Genomic DNA, 18456 nt, shown 5'->3' with positions numbered 1-18456 from the left:
ACCAGGCTGGCCTTGAACTCAGAAATCTGCATGCCTCTGCCTCCCGAGTGCTGGGGTTAAAGGCGTGCACCACCACGCCTGGCATTGTAATTAGGAATTTGCTGAAAGATATTGTGAAACCCTATCAATGCCCCGTCCCTTATCAAACTTCCCACTTACTAACTTTAGCATCCTGACTCTTGCCTAAATTATAATTTATACTAAATATAGTCACACATGTATTGATTATATTCATTAGGTTATTATCCATTACTCTGATCATTTTGTTTGGTTTGGTTTGTTTTTTTTTGAGACAGGGTTTCTCTGTGTATCCCTGGCTGTCCTGGAACTGGCTTTGTAGTCTGGTCTCCAACTCTCAGAGATCCACCTGCCTCTGCCTCTAAGTGCTGGGATTATAGGCATTTGCCACCAACACCTGGCTGAAAAATGTCATTTAGAAACCAAGATTGACTACTTGGAACCCTGTGTACCTACTCTGATTTAAGTGAAAATCGGGTACTTAATCAGTAACTCCACTGGTGTTAAAGAACTAAGCAAAATGTGCACAATACACACTCAGACTCAGCCAAGTCTGAAGACAAATGCACCAGGAAATACTTCAAGGCAAACAAAGACAAATTCTATGCCAGAAAAGTTGTCGCATGTTAGCCACTAGAGAGTAGGACACATACACCAGAAAAGCAGGCCAAGACACCAAAAAGAAGAGTGATAAATGGCACAGTAGTTGGTGCCAGGCCCATAATACTTCAGCAAACAGAAGACCTGCTGGGTCCAAAAGCACGCACTTCTGATTCTGAGAAGCAGAGCAAGCTGGGGGAGCGGGGGGGGGGGGGGGGGGGGGGGGGTGGTGGTGGTAGTAAGCTGAGGACAGTGACACTAACCTAGCTCTCACAGAAGGACCAGCCATACTTCTAGAAATGAGCCATGTGGAAACAATTGGGGAAGTTAGATTTTCCCAAGAAGAATCCTTAGTTTGTAAGCCCACACTCAGTAAAAGCCAGTATTCTATTACTGACCACAAAGGGGATAAATCGAGCCAAGAGCAAGAGGTGTAAGCTCAATGGCAGAGCACCCACCAGGGTGTGTCCCCAGCACTAGAAAGCAAGCATGTAAAATCCCCTACACTTCAATAAGTTTATTAAAATACAGTTATTTGTAGAAACATCAGATTCCTAGTGAGACTGCAAACGCATGTGTAAAAACGTCAGAACATTCTACTTGGGGAGTCTAACCCAGCAACTGAAGTGAACAGTCGGAAGGTCTCACAAGGTTCCCCTACTTACCCTTCTTATTGGTTGTGAAGTACTTGGAGTCAGTCATGATTCTGGATCTTTAGCGTGAACCTAGGGCAAGAGTAAAGAATGCTGTGATCCAATTACATGTCTCCAGCAAGACATCAAATTTTGAGAACATCTATATTTAAGAATTTCTGCTTTTAAACAAAATGAGTAGCTTCTTCCCATTGCCACTGCCATTTGTGGTTCAAGCATCACGGGAAATAAGAACTGCAACTTGCTTCAAGGAACTTCAAGGGGTAAAGTCTGAAGGGCAATGGACTAGGGCAATAATCTCAACTCCTATGGCTCTGCAGCCTCCAAGGACAAGCCTGACACCTTTGAAAATACATCTTACATTTAAGACATTACATAAGACAAAGGCTTAGTTTGAAAGATTTCTAATCAGGAAAGTCTAGTTACTTCTCTGCCTCCGCATGGAGTGACTCAAAGCATGGACTTCAAAGCAGCCTAAACCCAAAAGCAGAAAAATTCTGCCAACCTATTAAATAGTATTTGCAAAAAGGCTCTCAGAAAAATGAGCCTCCTTACTCCCAGCACCAGGGATAGAGACAGGAAGACCAAGAGGTCAAGATCTTCCTCCTAAACACAGCAGTGACTTTGAAGTGAACCTGGACTACATAAAGACGCTGTCTCAAAAAACAGAAAGGAAAGAAATGAAAGTATCAGAATACCATGTAGGGGGCTGGAGAGATGGCTCAGTGGTTAAGAGCACCGACTGCTCTTCCAAAGGCCCTAAGTTCAAATCCTAGCAACCACATGGTGGCTCACAACCATCTGTAATGATAACTGAATCTCTTCTGGGGTGTCTGAAGACAGTTACAGTATACTTACATAAAATAAATAAATAAATCTTTAAACAAAACAAAAAAAAGAATACCATGTAGGATGCAAAAAGCATTTTGATATTTGTTACATGGAGACTTGCATTAAAGTTTTCATGTCTTTCTAGCAAAAATTCAGAGAATGTTCTAATCAATCCATTCACAGCATAAATTAAATAAAACACAGACAAATCAGGGAAATTTTGTTTTTAAATATTTGTTACTATTGACTTATATATGTGTATGTGTGTACACCTGTGTGTATGCCCCTGTACTAAGGCCAGAGGAAGGAGTTGGAGCCCTGAAGCCTAGAGTTACAAATGGTTGTGAACCACCTGACCTGAGTGTTGGGAATTGAAACTGGGCCTCTACAAGAGCAGCAAGTGCTTTTAACCCCTGAGATACCTGTGCTTTTTGAGACAGCATCTCCCTATGTAGCCCTGGCTGGCCTGAAACTCTATATAAAAGAGATTGGCCATAACTTTGCAAAGGTCTGCTTCTTCTGCCTCTGTCCAGAGTGCTAGGTTTACAAACAACACCACACATGGTTCTTTCTGTTTGTTTGTTTGTTTGTTTGTTTTTAAAGACAGGTATTATGTAGCCCAAGATAGTCTCAAACATGCTATGTACCTAAAGATGACTTTTAATTCTGTTTCTCATGTCCCTACCTGCCAGGTGCTGGGGGATTACAGATATGAGCCACCACACCTAGCTAGGAATTCTTCACATAAACAGGTAGATCTGAGTTTAGGGCCAGCTTGATCTACATAATGAATTCCGGAGCCAGTCAGAGCTAGCTACATAGTAAGACCCTGTTTTAAAGACTTGTAATATAAATCTTAAGTTATCTATGAGTTTACATATGCAAATGGAAACGCTAAAGTACAGAAACAATTACTAGGGCCCGGCAGGAGCACCACAGCTGTGGCTAAAACCTTTACTGTTTCTACAGAACGCTGTTATACCATTTAAAATCCCACGAATCATCAAAACTTCAAACCTAAGATTTAAAGACAAAATTTGTTTGAAAGTTTTTCAGCCACTTACTTGGGAAAAATGCATGAAAGCATTCTGTTTTCTAAAGCTCTCATATCTACCCATTCACATGTATTTATTTTTTTCCTTTGAGATAGGATCGTCACTATATAGTCTTGGCAAGCTTGAAACCTGCTATAAAGACCAGGCTGGCTTCCTACGCATGGGATCCTCCTGGTTCTGCCTTGTGCCACCATATCCAGATAACATGAAATTCTAACTCTGTTCGTCACCTTAAGGCCTGGCTTTATTAGCAGCCTACACAATTCATGATGAGTGTGATTTCATTCCTAGCACCCAACAGGGAGACTCATCGGAATCCAACACTCTCTGGTCTCCCTGGGCACATACGTGTGGTACACTGACAAAAACACACAGAAATAACACCCGTATACAGAAAATAAAATAATAAAAAGAAGCCTGCAACATATATCCTAAATCAAAAGTCTCTGCTTTCTAAGAAAAAGAGATAAAGAGAACCAGCTACTTGGGAACCTGAGGTAGGTCTGGAAATTTTAATGAGAGTCTATCTTAAAAATAAAATAAGGCTGGAGATGGCTCAACAGTTAAGAGCACTAGCTGTTCTTCCAGAGGACCTGGGTTCCGGTCCTGCCATTCACTTAGCAACTCATAATCATCTGTAACTCCAGTTCAAGGGGATCAGATGCCCTCTTCTGGCCTCTGAAGCCACTGAATACACAAGTGGTATACAGACTTACATGCAGTCAAAATACCCATGTGAAAATAAAATAAATAAATAAAGGGCCCAGTAGTAGAGGGCTTGCTTATATATAGGAGAAATCCTGTGCTCAATCTTCAGTGGCATTTTGGACCAGGGATATAGCTCAATGCTAAAGTGCTTACCTAGCAGGTATAAGACATCTCCATCATCAAAAGGGGGAGAGGAAGGGAAAAAAAAAAGCAGGTAAATATATCACTCATTTAACTGACACCATAGCCAATAATTGTGATGAAATAATCACCATCATACAGGCAAAGAAAAAAGGTATCCAGTCTATCCTTGCTTTAAGGGGGTGGGAGGGACAAGAAAAAATGAAGATAGTCTAAACAAAAGCAACAGTAGAAAGGAAGGATGGGGGGCAGGGATGGCCTGGATCAAAATACATTATATACTTGCATGAATTTTAAGTATTTAATTAAAAGGAGAAGAGGTGGTAGTGACAGAACTTTAATGTCCCCGTGACTTTCAACTCACAATGACATATAACTATTTTTTAATCCAAACCCCACTACACTTGCTGGATAGACACTGATGCCTATAGTAGAACACACACACACACACACACACAAGCCACAAGAGAATGGGAAAAACACAACTTCAACTTGCCTAGTGCTTCAAAACTCAATCTTACAGGGGCAAATTTTTGTTTTTCAGGAAATCCCTAGAAATAAACAAGCCACAATGGAATTTGAACTTACACAACCTTATACAACATGAAACCTGAAAGGTCACTGACTGACTTATCGTGTGGCCTGAGGACATTGTTAAAGGACAGAGCAGCCACAGGGCAAAGCAAGGATCCCTGGACTTGTCCTCGCCCACAGTATTGCTCCACTGCCTTTCACAGGCCTCCCTATACAAGGTTATATATCTAGATTAATATAACCTAGTTTCTGCCAAATATAGGTTGTCGAAGTCCTTTCTCTCCTTCCAGCCTTCCCTTCCTCCAATTCCCCAAAAGAGCAGCTCAGCAGTGAAGCAAGATTAATAGGCTGGGTAGAATACAGTCAGAAAAAAAAAATTAATAAGGTCTTAATTTCAAATGGTTCTCTGGAAAATGGCAGCCAGCGTTAGCACTAGCAAGACCACTGCGCCCTCCTTTGCACATGAAGTCAATACTGCCAGAGTTCAGTAAACTCTAAAGCAGAAAGTCAGTGCAGTAACCTCTGCTTACAAGGATGAGTGGTATAAAGACCATTTCTGGCCAAATGTTCATAACACAAGGACAGCAGCAGCTTCAGATTAATTTAGCTTGTCAGAAATAAAACGTTAAAAGCTAAATCCACCTCTGGCTTCTATTTGAATAACTACAAGTTAATTTATTAATATAGGATTATACGGAAAGGAAGAAGCCCAACAGTCTTACACCCAACTGTTATGAAATGCCAGGACATTTTGGAAAACTTAAGCCTAGGAGGAAAGAAGAAAAATGGGGATGCTATCCTTCCTCTGAATGCCCCTTGTCTAACATGGTTCAAACGTGTGCCATGAGAAGAAAACAAAGATCTTTTCCAGAAGAAAAGGATTTGAGGGACCTCTCTGATCTTAATTCATCAGGATATTTACTCTGTTTTAATTTACCACACAACTTGACTGAGCTGTTTGCAGTGCACACTCCCCTTTCTTTCTCAGGAAGTCTACCCTGCAAGGCACCTGCTCAGTTACACGCCCGCCTGCCCGCCAGACTTAGTCATCACTGGAATGTGTTACCGATGGCTGCACCTACTTCACCTGCCGCTTTCTATTATTACCTTGTAAGTGCACCCTAAGGCTAAGCAGTGAACTGCACAGGAGAGCAGTTAATAATTTAAATTGTTCCTCTCTGAGGCCACCTTCCTTCTTAGTCACTAGCCTTACTGAGCTTATAGTGTGTTCTTTGTCTTTTAAACCACAAAGGTTGCAAAAAAAAAAAAAAAAAGGTTTGGCCACTAAAATAAAAGAAAAAAAAAAATCTCCCTTCTAAAAGTAAAAAAAATTCAGCGAAGCATCCATGACACATTCACACTGCTTCATAACTAAATTGCTTGAGTTTAATAAGAGCCTTCTCCTAAACAGAGGGCTGCTCAAAAAGCTTATACATCCTGTGAATTCAAAGAATAAAGAAATAGCAGGAAATTCCAGGTTTTTTTCACTTCTAGTAGAATTTACAGCCTTGCCCAAACTAGACTGCTCCTGATAACCCCAGGGAATATAGGGAGGGGGAAAAAAAGAAAAACAAAATTCCACGCTAAGATTTATTTTCCCCTCTTACACAGGGGGCGGGGGTGGACTCAATTATGCAGGTTTCCCCTTCCTTCCTCGAAGTACATTTAGTCCCCATTCTCTTTAACCACTTCCCCAGGTCAAGAAATCTGTCCAATTTTTCACTAGGTAAGGAGAGATGCCTCTAAACCCCAAATACGTGCGACAAGAGAGGTTTCAGTGACCAATCGGTCGCGGGAATCCCTTCTCCCTAGTCGTGGAGACACGTCGGAGGTTCTTTCTCAATGAAAAGATGCCAAACGGGAGAGCTGGGTGGTTCTCCCTCGGCTTCCAGCGACCACACCCCTGGCCTGAGCCCTCCCCAAGCCGGTCTTCGGAACCTTGCTTCGCTCCGAAGCCCCCAACTCCCGCTGCTCCACCGGAGCGCAGCCCCAGGCCACCACGATGGAGGCACTTTCTCCCAGCTTCTCCCTCACAACGGTCACACCCGAGGACTCCTGCCACCCTCAACCGTCACGCTCCTCGGCTCTCCTTTCCTCCTGAGCTTATGACCCGGCTTGGGGCTCCCCTCCCTCACAACCACCGCGAGTCAGTCGGGGCACACCCCAAAGCCAGCCGCCTTGAACTCACCGGAGGCAAGGGCGGGGTGGCGGCGGCGGCAGACGGAGAGCACAGCCGGGGTGGTGGTGTAATGGTTTCCTGCCCGTCACGATTCTCTCTAGATCTAAGCCACTGCGCAAAACCCAATTTGCCAGGGACAAAGATGGTGAGCCGGAAGCTTTGGCGTAAGAGAATCTCGCCGCCTGACGTCATCTGGGTGCGCGGGAGAACCAAACGGCCAGGTTGTGTCTGTCGCCTCAGCAACGGAAAGGTTTCCCTTTCTCAGGGATAGGGCAGTTGCCTATACACTCAGGAGACTCGCAGTTGCTTTCCCACCGGATATCTTCAATAAGTGGGTATTTTCGGGATTTATTCCCGTGAACAAGATTTTTGTGAAACCTGTGTGAGATATCCTATTTGCTCAAACACAAACCTCAGCTAATTTGCTTGTAAGGTTAAGAAGCCCATAGTGGTGATAGAAACCAGGACTACAGACGGACAGATGAACTAGGAGACAGCGACTCAAAGATGGCTAAGAAACATTCAGATCTGAGTTTAAATCCATACATTGAACAAGACTAGAGGAACTTATTAGCGCCCCCTTCCTGCCCCGCCCTTAGGCTTGAGCAGTATAAGGTACCTAAAACAGGTTGTGGATACAGGTTTCATTAGGAAACTAAACTGGTACAGGCATTTCGTTACCATGTCCAGCTTCAAAAGAAAAGAAAGACCAACGTCGGGCTATGGAACTCAGACAAGCTGAAACTAAGCCCTCTTGCCTCTTTCTGCCTCTAGAGCACTTTGAACTTCTCTATCTATATACCTGGACTCCAAGGCTTAGTGGTGCAGGCTCCTCTCAATCTACTATTGAACAACTTTTTTTTTTCATTTTGTTTTTTAATGTGCATTGGTGTTTTGCCTGCATGTATGTATGTGAGAGTGTTTGTTCCCCTGGAACTGGAATTTCAGACAGCTGTGAGCTGCTATGCGGGAGCTGGTAACTAAATCCAGGTCCTTTGAAAGAGCAGCCAGGGATCTTAACCACTAAACCATCTCTCCAGCCCCCCAGATTTGAAACTTAAAAAACAAAAACCAAAAAACTCATGGCAGGACTGGAGAGATGACTCAGTGTTTAAGAGCACTGGCTGCTCTTCCAGAGGTCTTGAGTTCAATTCCCACGCAATCCCATGGTGGGTCACAACCATCTGTAATGGGATCTGATGCCCTCTTCTGGTGTCTGAAGACAGCTACAGTGTACTTGTGTACATAAAAAAAAAAAAAACAACAACAAAAAAAAACTTTATATATTAAAAACAAAAAAAATCGGGCTGGTGAGATGGCTCAGTGGGTAAGAGCACCCGACTGCTCTTCCGAAGGTCCAGAGTTCTAATCCCAGCAACCACATGGTGGCTCACAACCATCCGTAACGAGATCTGGCGCCCTCTTCTGGAGTGTCTGAAGACAGCTACAGTGTACTTACATGTAATAAATAAATAAATCTTTAAAAAAAAAAAATCAAGGCAACTGGGTGTGGTGGCACAAGCCTTTAACCTCAGCACTCAGGAGGCAGAGGTAAGTTGATCTTTGTGAGTTCAAGGCCAGCCTGGTCTACAATGTGAATTCCTGGACAGCCTGGACTACACAGAAAAACTGTCTTTGAAAAACAAAACAGATGACTTAACCCAATTACATTTAAGTTATTTACTGAGCATATATTAAATAATTTCCTATGTAACTTACGTTTAATATATATTTAAGATCTCCAAACCTGATGGTCAAGCTTAGCCTTTAATGCTTTCTAATAGAAATGTTAATCATGTGCCTTCTATTAGACTACACATTTGAGACTGGGAATTTTAATGTATTATTTGGTGACTAAAAACTGGCACTATTTTTCTTTCCAGAACTGGGAAAGGATCCTAGGGCTTCACACACGTCCTACCACTGAGTTATATAACCAACCAGGACATACTATTTTTAACTTTTTCCTTTTCTCATGTAATAATTACAGTTTCCTTTTTATAGAGTAGTCTTGTGGGTCCATTAATCAGGAAATTTTGACCCTCTGACTAACCATGATTGCTCAACTTTAAACCAAGATTGCTCAAATGGGTGTTTTCCCCCTTCCTCCCCCTTTCACCTCTTTGCCCCTTTCCTCACTGCCAGTTAGCCCACTGCCTCAGGCGCTGGGGTTACATATATATATATGCCAGCACCTCTGTCAGAAGAATCTGATTCGTGGACACAATGACCACTTGACACTCATTCACTGTAACAAGGTTACTTGGATGGAATGTTACTAATTCTTGCTAGAGAGAACTCTAAGGGAGTTATATAGTCCTGTTCTTTTTGAGCCATCTTATTTTGTGAGCTACTCCATTTAAATGTTGAATCTGTACAAGTATGTGCAGGTACCTCAGGAGACCAGAGAGAGCACTGTATCCCTGGAGCTGGACTTACAGTTAGTTGTGAGCCTCTGAATGTGGGTGCTGAAAACTGAACTCAGGCTCTCTGCAAGAGCAACAAGTGCTCTCACCTGCCCATCATCTCTCCAGCCTCCCCACCTAGAGTTTAAGTTCCTTTTGTTTTAAAATAGCCTGCTTCTGTTCTTTGCAACTAAAAACCTTAATTGATGCAAATGTTTCATTTTCTACCTGTTTTAGCTGTTTCTTAGCTGTGTGTTTTTGCTATTCACTTAAAAGCATAAACTGCTAGAGAGATGCTCAGTGGGCTGGAGAGATGGCTCAGTGGTTAACAGCACTGGTTGCTCTTGCAGAGGACCTGACTTTGGTTCCCAGCACACACATGGTCTGTAACTCCAGTTCCAGAGAATCGAACATACTTTTTTGACCTTTGCAGTTACCAGGCTGCATGTGGCACATACATATACGTGCCAGCAAATACTAGTACACCTAAAAATCTTTCTAAAATTAAGACCCCATTGGTCAGCATGCGGTATTTACCAGATGCTTTATGTAGTTCTCTGGTCCTTAAAACTCAAGGCTGAGCCTGAAAGCCAATTTGAATGCTAGCCAAGGATATATACATAAACCTTAAGACTCTTAAACTGAAGCTGGGCGTGGTGGCAGACTCCTTTAATCCCAGCACTCGGGAGGCAGAGGCAGGCGGATTTCTGAGTTCGAGGTCAGCCTGGTCTACAGAGTGAGTTCCAGGACAGCCAGGGCTACACAGAGAAACCCTGTTTCGAAAAAACAACAAAAAACAAACAAACAAGACAAAAAACTCAAGCTGAAACAAACATTATTTAAAACAAAACAAAAAATCCTTAATACTTTTTAGAAATTCAACAACTGCACTTCTGACAGCGACTTTAGTGAAGTATGGATATTTTAGAACTATAAAAAACTTCAGCCGGGCGTTGGTGGCGCACGCCTTTAATCCCAGCACTCGGGAGGCAGAGGCAGGCGGATTTCTGAGTTCGAGGCCAGCCTGGTCTACAGAGTGAGTTCCAGGACAGCCAGGGCTACACAGAGAAACCCTGTCTCGAAAAAAAAAAAAAAAAAAAAAAAAAAAAAAAAAAAAAAAAAAAAAAAAAAAAAAAAAAAACTTCAAAATTGAAATTGAAACTAAAACCAATCCCTTTATAAGGTTCTCATTATACAAATCAATTGCCTACGTTTACACCCTAAGGTCCTCTAGAGCTGAATGCTACTATTCAGTTCGAGAATCATAACGATCCTTGCACTGTATTGATACTGTTAATACCTACTGAGCTGGAGGGCAGGAATCAATTTCATCTAGCAGAATGTGCCTAGAGCTATAACTGAATTTTACACATGGATGACAAGTTAAGCTGTCTGTAAGGAAAAGTAACCGTCCTAAATTCTGATAGGCAAGGAGAATGTATCTTTTGTCATTTTAGTAAAACTTGCTGATAACTGACTGTAATACTCGGGAAGGTGGCCGACTTTGAGCTAAACACCACCTGGCAGAAAGGACCTGGCTTGATCTCCCGTGGCAACCGGTGTCAGGCAGGGACCCCAGCTCGGCACAGAGGCTCGAGTACCGCCCTCAGGAAGCTTCGCTCAGATCTAACCAGGAACAGAATGCACTCACTGCACTAACCCGTCGCCTCGTCGTCAGGGGGGCGGAAACGGAAGTCCCAGTTGGTCATAGAGTTCCCGAGTTCCGGCTCAGGGCTACATTCGATGCTAGAGCGCCTGTCTTCCGCCCGCCGTGTGGAGGTCCTCGGAGCTTCTGTTTCCGGGTACGGTTTCGGTCACAAAGCCGAGTCCTCCTTTCGCAGGTGGCGTCACGGGTCCTCTGCTCGGTGCCCGAGGTCAGCAAGCAAGGACGGGCGCTTCTCAGGCAGCCGCCGGAGCCCGGCTTCGCAGCTCCGGGACTGCGGCTCGAGCGACACGTTTCTTGGCCCACCCCCCGCCTCCGAGTCACGCTCTGCCCTGTGAGGTGCAGCATTTGACAAGTCATTCCCCAGACCCCACGTGCCACGTCCCCAGCTCCGGAGTTAACAGTCCTTACTTTGAGACTCCCTCCCCTCCGCCTCCATATAAGCTTTCTCTTCCCCCTCCCCCCACCCCCACCCCCCCCCCCGTTGATTTTTCACTCCTGTAAAATTCAATTTTTAGTTTCAGGTGCCATGCAGAAGGACTAAGACTCAGCACCCGTTTGATACAAAAACAAGTTCATGCTCACTAGAGTGTTCGTGGGAAAAGTGAATCCCAGTTCACACAAGACACTATGGCTGAGCATGGGGCTCACATCACAACTGCTTCGGTGGCGGACGACCAGCCATCCATCTTTGAGGTGGTAGCACAGGACAGCTTAATGACAGCAGTGAGACCCGCTCTTCAGCATGTGGTCAAGGTAAGGTATTACTTCTCTGAAACGTTTCAGGGATGACTAGATAAAACTCCAAACATTTTACTAGTAACCCTAAGTTTGCAATGATCGCCATGTGTCATTTGTATCCAGGACTTAATGGGCATCCATTCAAAGAGCTCTGTACTCCATTCCTAGGACCTCAGGAACTCAGACTATACCCCAAAAGCCAATTACTTAAGCCAGGTGTATTGAATTTAAAAGGAAAGGGCTGATGTGAATACAAACTGAAGACTGTAATAAAATGTTTTTGCATCAGGTTCTTGCAGAATCAAATCCTGCGCACTACGGCTTCCTCTGGCGGTGGTTTGATGAAATCTTCACTCTGCTAGACTTCCTGCTCCAGCAGCATTATCTTTCTAGAACTAGTGCCTCATTTTCTGAACACTTTTATGGCTTAAAGCGGATTGTGGCAGGGAGCTCGCTGCAGCTTCAGAGACCGGCCAGTGCTGGTCTTCCCAAGGAACACCTCTGGAAATCTGCCATGTTCCTTGTCCTTCTTCCCTATTTGAAAGTGAAGCTGGAGAAGCTGACTTCTAGCTTGAGAGAAGAAGATGAATACTCTATTCACCCCCCTTCTTCTCGCTGGAAACGATTCTACAGAGCCTTCCTGGCGGCCTACCCTTTTGTTAACATGGCCTGGGAAGGCTGGTTTCTTACACAACAACTGCGTTACATCCTGGGGAAAGCTGAGCATCACTCTCCCCTGCTGAAACTGGCTGGAGTTCGGCTAGCTCGACTGACAGCTCAGGACATGCAAGCTATCAAACAGAGACTGGTTGAAGCCAGTGCAATGCAGGAGCCTGTCAGAAGGTAAGGCCATTCCTAAAACCCCTTTATGAACAAAATTTGAAATTTTGTACTAATCATCCGGTTTACCCTAGCTATTAAATCACAGAAGTTATTCCTCACATCCATAAAGCATGGGCCACCATCCCGGTGACCTTTCTCATCATAATAGGCACACCTTTGTGCATGCTTGGTGTATGTAAGAGCCCCATGCGTGGTATTTGCTTTGTGTACATTACCTTATGCCTCATCACAACCTGAATTAAATGCAGTGGCTTCATTTAACAGTTGAGGGAACCACTAGCCAGAAGATGGCAGAGCAAAGATTCAAGGCAAAGCGATATAATTAATCCTAAAGACTTCTTACTAAGGATGCAACATTACCTTTGTGGAGTGTTAATTCTCTCACAAGTTCAACATGTATGCATCCCAGTGTTGATTAAGTTACTTTTTAGGTAAACTGCTTCTTCTGGATGGATTATCTATCTTCCATTTAAAAATTCTCTAAAGTTAAGTGTCTGATGCCTTTCTCAAATCAAAACCTAAGTTTCTGTTGTTAAAAACAGCTTGGGGAGCCGGGTGTGGTGGCGCATGCCTTTAATCCCAGCACTTGGGAGGCAGAGGCAGGCGGATTTCTGAGTTCAAGGCCAGCCTGGTCTACAAAGTAAGTTCCAGGATGGCCAGGGCTACACACTGAAACCCTGTCTCGAAAAACCAAAAAAAAAAAAAAAAAAAAAAACCAGTTTGGGGGTACAGCAGGAGAAATGGCACAGTGGTTATGTAAATGGCATGTACTGCTCTTCCAGAGGAACAGAGATCAATCCCCAGAACCCATATGTGGCAGCTTACAACTGGCCCAGACGGCACCTGCATGCATGTGGTGTGTGTACAAACAAGCAGACACAAACATAAATCTTTTAAAAACCAGAACAGCAGAGTTTAGATATACACTGGCTTACAACAGACCCTCTAGCACATCAAGTGTGGAACTGTACCTATAGTAGTTACTCTGTGACCACATACAAATAAACTATATTCTTTGCCTCTTGCTCTCCTTTCCCAACAGCATTGGCGAGAAGATAAAGTCAGCTCTGAAGAAAGCTGTGGGAGGTGTTGCCTTATCCCTCTCGACTGGCCTCTCTGTGGGTGTGTTCTTCCTGCAGTTTCTTGACTGGTGGTACTCTTCTGAGAACCAAGAAGCCATCAAATCACTGACTGCCCTGCCCACTCCACCACCACCTGTACACCTAGACTACAACTCTGATTCTCCCCTCTTACCCAAAATGAAAACAGTGTGCCCACTCTGTCGTAAAACTCGAGTGAATGATACGGTTCTTGCCACCTCTGGCTATGTATTCTGTTACCGCTGTGTGTTTAATTATGTGAGGAGTCACCAAGCCTGTCCCATTACAGGGTATCCAACAGAAGTCCAGCATCTAATTAAACTCTACTCTCCAGAGAACTGAAAGAACTTAGTGCATTATCTCACCGCTCAAGTTCTATACTCCAAGGCCACGAGTCGGTTTTAGTATGGCAGACAACAGTGATACTTCCCTGATTCATAACTATGTTGACTTTAAGGAGTTAAAAGGATGTATCCATTCGAATCCTAACCTTTTGGTTTGCTCTCTACCAAGCTGGTTAAGCAGGAGGATCAGGATTATAGGTGGTGTGAGGGCCAATGTGGAGGTGAGTTATAAAAGACCACCTCACTTAAGAGTAAGGTTTTAGGTTGGATGTGGTAGTATAGTATCAACACTCTGGAGATGGAGGCAGGATTTTGAGTTCAAGGCCACCATAGGGAGACTGTCAAAAGTAAAATGAAAGTGAGAGACTGATTAAGAGGGATAAAATAGCACAGGAAACCTCAGGTTAGACCTTATAAAGCAAGTGGTTTGGGAAGCAGGCCTTCTCTTTAGAAAACATTTCTCTACTTTTGAATTAGAGGCTTTATCAGACATGGACTTTCTCTTTATAGAAATGCTTTAGAGAAAAGCCCCTTCCATCTGTCATGACTTACTAACATCTACCACAGTTTAACAGCATTTGAAGATTTCCTTGATGATCCATACCTGTCTGTCTTGTGATAGGGTTTGTTTATAGGGAGAAGTCTGGGAATTTCAATATGAATGGAAACTAGCAAGCAATGGTGAGATGCAGTAAAATACTTATCTAATGTTTACTTGATGCCTACCTAGTGAAGATTTAATGAGGGGCAGAAGCTTTCTGCTTGCTCTCATGAGTTTGCTCAACTGGCAGTTTGCTCAGTTGATATGAATCAAGCTAGGTATTATGAAAGTTTCTATGAAACATTTAAGTCAAATTTTAATAATACATGATTCTGGGAAAGAATTGTTCCATGATGTCATGATTATGTGGAAACCCAAAAGATTACTTCAGGGGTTTAAATAAATTTCCATTCAGATCACCATTGACTTCTTGAAGTTTTTCTGTACCTATTAAAGTTTTGCTTTTTAAAAAGACAAATTCAATAATTAGAACAAAAATCCTGTTCTAACAACACAGATACCACCTTGTATGAAATAACGTTTGCCAGAAACAAAAGTTTAGTTGCTTGTTTAGGAAGATTTATGACATTGGATGGACAAGCTGGTGAAGAAACAGCTTTTGAAAAATCATTAATGCAAGCTAGATGAAAATAATTTGCAAGTGCCTACTGTGATTCATGCTGGCAATTGAGAGCATAATTGCTGGCACCATGAAGATGATATAACTTTACTAAGTTTAAAATAGATTATCCATCCTGTAGATTTAAAAATATTGAAGCTTTTACCAGAAGGAGAGTATATGATCATTTATAAGCTCTTGTAAAAACTGGTGGCCCACACCTTTAATCCCAGCACTCGGGAGGCAGAGGCAGGCGGATTTCGAGTTCGAGGCCAGCCTGGTCTACAAAGTGAGTGCCAGGACAGCCAGGGCTACACAGAGAAACCCTGTCTTGAAAAACCAAAAAAATAAATAAAATAAAAAATAAATTAAAAAAAAATTTGCAAAACAAACAAACAAAAAACTTACCAAAATAAAGATCTTACCCAAACAAATACCATGGTTAATTAAAAACACTTTTAATACAGTAATAATAAGTCAATAAGAAATTGATTCCAATTCAGGGCAGAAATGATGAATCCTCCATGCAGTTTTCAACCCTGATTTCTCACCTGGACCTAAGAAGGAAAACATGAAAGTATCAGTAATTCAAAGGATACAAAAGAAATACTCTTACACATTATAAGCCAGGATCCACAGAGGTTCAAATACCCAAATGTGGTCAGCAGAATCAGCTCAGAGAGAAGATTAAGGGGTCACACCCTGGTCAGAGCCAGCGCCCAAGCAATGGCAATACCAGGTCAGACTGTACTTCACTCATCATTGCATGGCTCCATTTCACATATCCAGTCAAATGTAGGCTTACATACCCAAAAAGCTACTCTCACATGCTTCAACTTTTGAGTTTCAATACTTTCCACTATGTGGTAAATAGCTGCTATAAAAAAATAAAAGAAAGTTTTTGGTTTTTTGTGAGTAGAGAGCTTTTTTGTTTTCACAACACAGAGTGGAGAAGCATTTATCACTCAAAAGTTTTTCGAGCCAAGCACAGTGGTGCACATCTTTAATCTCAGCACTTGGGAAGCTGAGGCTGTAGGAGCTCTGTGAGTTTGAGTTCTACACAGTGCGTTTCAGGACAGCCCTCAGAGCTACATAACAAGACCCTGTCTCAAACAGCAACAAAAAGGTTTTGTTGTTATTTACATGAGTCCAACCTCCATTTATTTTGACAAAATCTTAGGGATATCTGTTAAGAGACACATAGTCTAAAAAAGTAGTAGCTGTAGAAAAGATTTCCTAACTATTACTCATTTAACATAGACTTCAACTGCCAAGGAAGATAAAAAACATAGTCACAATGTCAGGCACAGTGACTCGTGCTTGCAGCTCCAGCTACTCCAGAGGGTAAGACGGGAGCCAAGGAGTCTTGAGCAACACAGGAAAGTGTACAGTGAACAAGCAAAGCTCTACATCATAATTATTTTCCTACCAGAATCTCCTAATTTCAGTCAAAAACTCTTGAAAGGTTAGGGTCTGCTAAAGCTCTATTCCACTTAATAGCAGAATTAGGAAGAGGACTGTGGTCTGAATACCAGGTTTCTATTTTTCCACTTCTAACTTCTCAACATCCACCCTTTACTAATAATAGGTGAAACTACAGGCACTGGAGAGATGGCTCAGTAGTTCAGAGCACTGGCTGCTCTTGCAGAGGACCAATAACTGATTTAAAGCTCATCTGTTTCACAACACTGTGATTCAGTGGGTCTTCTGCCTCTGTTTTCCCTGGATTCCAACATATATATATATAACCTTTAAACCTATAAAAGTGTAATTCAGTCACTAAAGCATCCACTTTCTCCCCATGGCCCAGGAAATAATATACAAACCACTTTGGTATTCAAGGGATTTCAAAACCATGAATGAGGCCTTAGGTCAATCCCAGAACGACCATCACCACAACCAAACAACCTCCAAAACAACAAAAATCAAGCCAGGGGTTGTGGTGGTTACACCTGTAATCCTACTGCTTTGGGAGGCTGGGGCAGAAGAATCCTGAGTTTGAGGCCATTGTGGGCTAGCTATACAGACTCTGTCTTTAAAACAAAATAAAGGGACTGGAGAGATGGCTCAGTGGTTAAGAGCACTGACTGCTCTTCCAGGGGTTCTGAGTTCAATTCCCAGCAACCACATGGTGGCTCACAACCATCTGTAATGGGCCTCCTCTAGTATGTCTGAAGACAGCGACAGTGTACCCATATACATGAAATAAATAAATCTTTTAAAAACAAAATAAAAAACCCAAAATAACCCATTTAACCCTTGACTAGTTAATAACATAATCCTAACGAGTCTTACAGACCACCCGACCTAGACTATTAAAGTTCTCAAATCTATTATTAGAGCTTGTGTTCCCCTGCCCCAGAGAAACCCTTCCTGCTCGTCAGCTCTGCCTCTCCATACTGCTGCCACTTTACGTAGGAAACCTTATCTCGATTAATCCCAAAGGAAGGCTCTGCCCTTTGAATTACAAAAGCAAAGTGTGAAACCAATTAAGCTTAAAGATCCAGACAGACATGGTGGTACCTGATCCCAAGCTCCTGCCATGCCAGCAGGTACCTAGTTCTCTGCCTCACAGCCATGGCAACTGGTGTGCCAACTATGCGCCAGTTCACGAGTTTTCCCCCCATCTCTCCCACCAGCCCCATCTCACTGAGTTCCTAAAGAACTGGGGAACAGTGTTAACAGCCTGGAACATAAGGGTTCAATTAAGTGACCTCGGTAAGCCTAATCCCATGGCTTTTAATTAGAAATGCATGAGCACAATTTATAACGCCAGCTTAGCTCCAAATGTCACACGGATAAGGACCATACCTCGGGCATCTTCAAGCACTCATTCCTCCATCCTCTAATTCATGGCGCTCGGCACAGATTCCTTTGCTGACCAGAGAGGGCTTACACACAGGTTCTCAAAGCAAAAAAAAGAGATAAAAGTCCAAACCCGCCAACTTCGGGAGCCTGAAGCCATCCTTGGTAGGGAAAGAGGACTGAGGACGGAGTCGGGGCTTCAACCGGCTCCCAGCCTGGATTCTTCATTCCGCAGTCTTGGACAGGGACAATCAGCGCTGCAGAGGATGACCCAATCGAGCACTAGGACACTGCGTCCGGAGCACACTGGCTTCCCGCGTCCTCTCCCCTCCGCCTCTTCGGGCCTGCATCCCACAGCCCCGCGCGCGTCAGTAAGCCAATCCCACGGCAGCCAGAGCTTCACGTGACAACTATAAGGCGGTGCCTGCATGAAGAGCAGCCAATCGAAAGATGAAGTGAAAGCAAGGGGTGGAGTTGACCTAAAGGTGGAGGCTGCTTCCCCGGGCTTTCTAGGCGTCTGGGTCTGGGTTCCGCGACTTAGGCCTGTGGTTTCTGCTCAGAAAGCGATGCTGGTTTTCTTCTTCCTACAATTCTCTACTCACGGACTCCGGGTGACTGTTAGGCATAGTGATTTTACCATTGCTTCGATGGAGAATGGGGAGAGGAGAGAGACTCC

At 43.4% G+C, this 18456-nt stretch overlaps 2 protein-coding genes, 1 long non-coding RNA gene and 1 other non-coding gene across 11 annotated transcripts in view; 1 reads left to right on the top strand and 3 right to left on the bottom strand.

Moving 5' to 3' along the window:
• Ap2b1 (adaptor related protein complex 2 subunit beta 1) overlaps positions 1-10879 on the bottom strand; it is a 107495-nt gene extending 96616 nt beyond the window's left edge. For 2 of the 5 annotated variants that reach the window (XM_021178162.2, XM_021178157.2), the window contains exons 1-2: positions 6729-6895; positions 1284-1343 (exon numbers count right to left, since the gene is read on the bottom strand). In XM_021178162.2, coding sequence (XP_021033821.1) covers positions 1284-1320 — 37 coding nt within the window. In that variant the 5' untranslated portion in view covers positions 1321-1343; positions 6729-6895. Of the gene's footprint in view, positions 1-1283; positions 1344-4018; positions 4038-6728; positions 6896-10775 lie in introns of those variants that run through there. The other 3 variants (XM_021178158.2, XM_021178160.2, XM_021178159.2) reach the window with 3 other exon arrangements.
• On the top strand, positions 10860-14780 carry Pex12 (peroxisomal biogenesis factor 12). 4 transcript variants are annotated; one of them, XM_021178164.2, is made up of 4 exons: positions 10860-10926; positions 11306-11543; positions 11818-12371; positions 13414-14780. In XM_021178164.2, exons 2-4 carry the CDS (start codon positions 11418-11420, stop codon positions 13811-13813), a joined length of 1080 nt encoding a protein of 359 aa, XP_021033823.1. In that variant the 5' UTR covers positions 10860-10926; positions 11306-11417; the 3' UTR covers positions 13814-14780. The 4 variants fall into 4 exon arrangements, with proteins under 4 accessions (XP_021033823.1, XP_021033825.1, XP_021033822.1 ...); XM_021178166.2 differs by having other exon boundaries at positions 10866-10998; XM_021178163.2 differs by having other exon boundaries at positions 10866-11126.
• A 631-nt stretch (positions 14781-15411) lies between these two features.
• Positions 15412-18122, bottom strand: LOC110306259. Its single transcript, XR_002379240.2, has 2 exons — positions 17787-18122; positions 15412-15532 (listed from the first exon to the last, which is right to left on the bottom strand). It is a non-coding gene; the product is annotated as an uncharacterized LOC110306259 (long non-coding RNA).
• LOC115032652 lies at positions 15647-15743 on the bottom strand. Its single transcript, XR_003838285.1, has one exon. It is a non-coding gene; the product is annotated as a Z30 small nucleolar RNA (small nucleolar RNA).
• Positions 18123-18456: the final 334 nt, after the last annotated feature.

Source organism: Mus caroli, chromosome 11 (assembly GCF_900094665.2).
Source record: "Mus caroli chromosome 11, CAROLI_EIJ_v1.1, whole genome shotgun sequence".
Classification (NCBI taxonomy): domain Eukaryota; kingdom Metazoa; phylum Chordata; class Mammalia; order Rodentia; family Muridae; genus Mus; species Mus caroli.
This window is presented reverse-complemented; position numbering and strand designations above follow the sequence as displayed.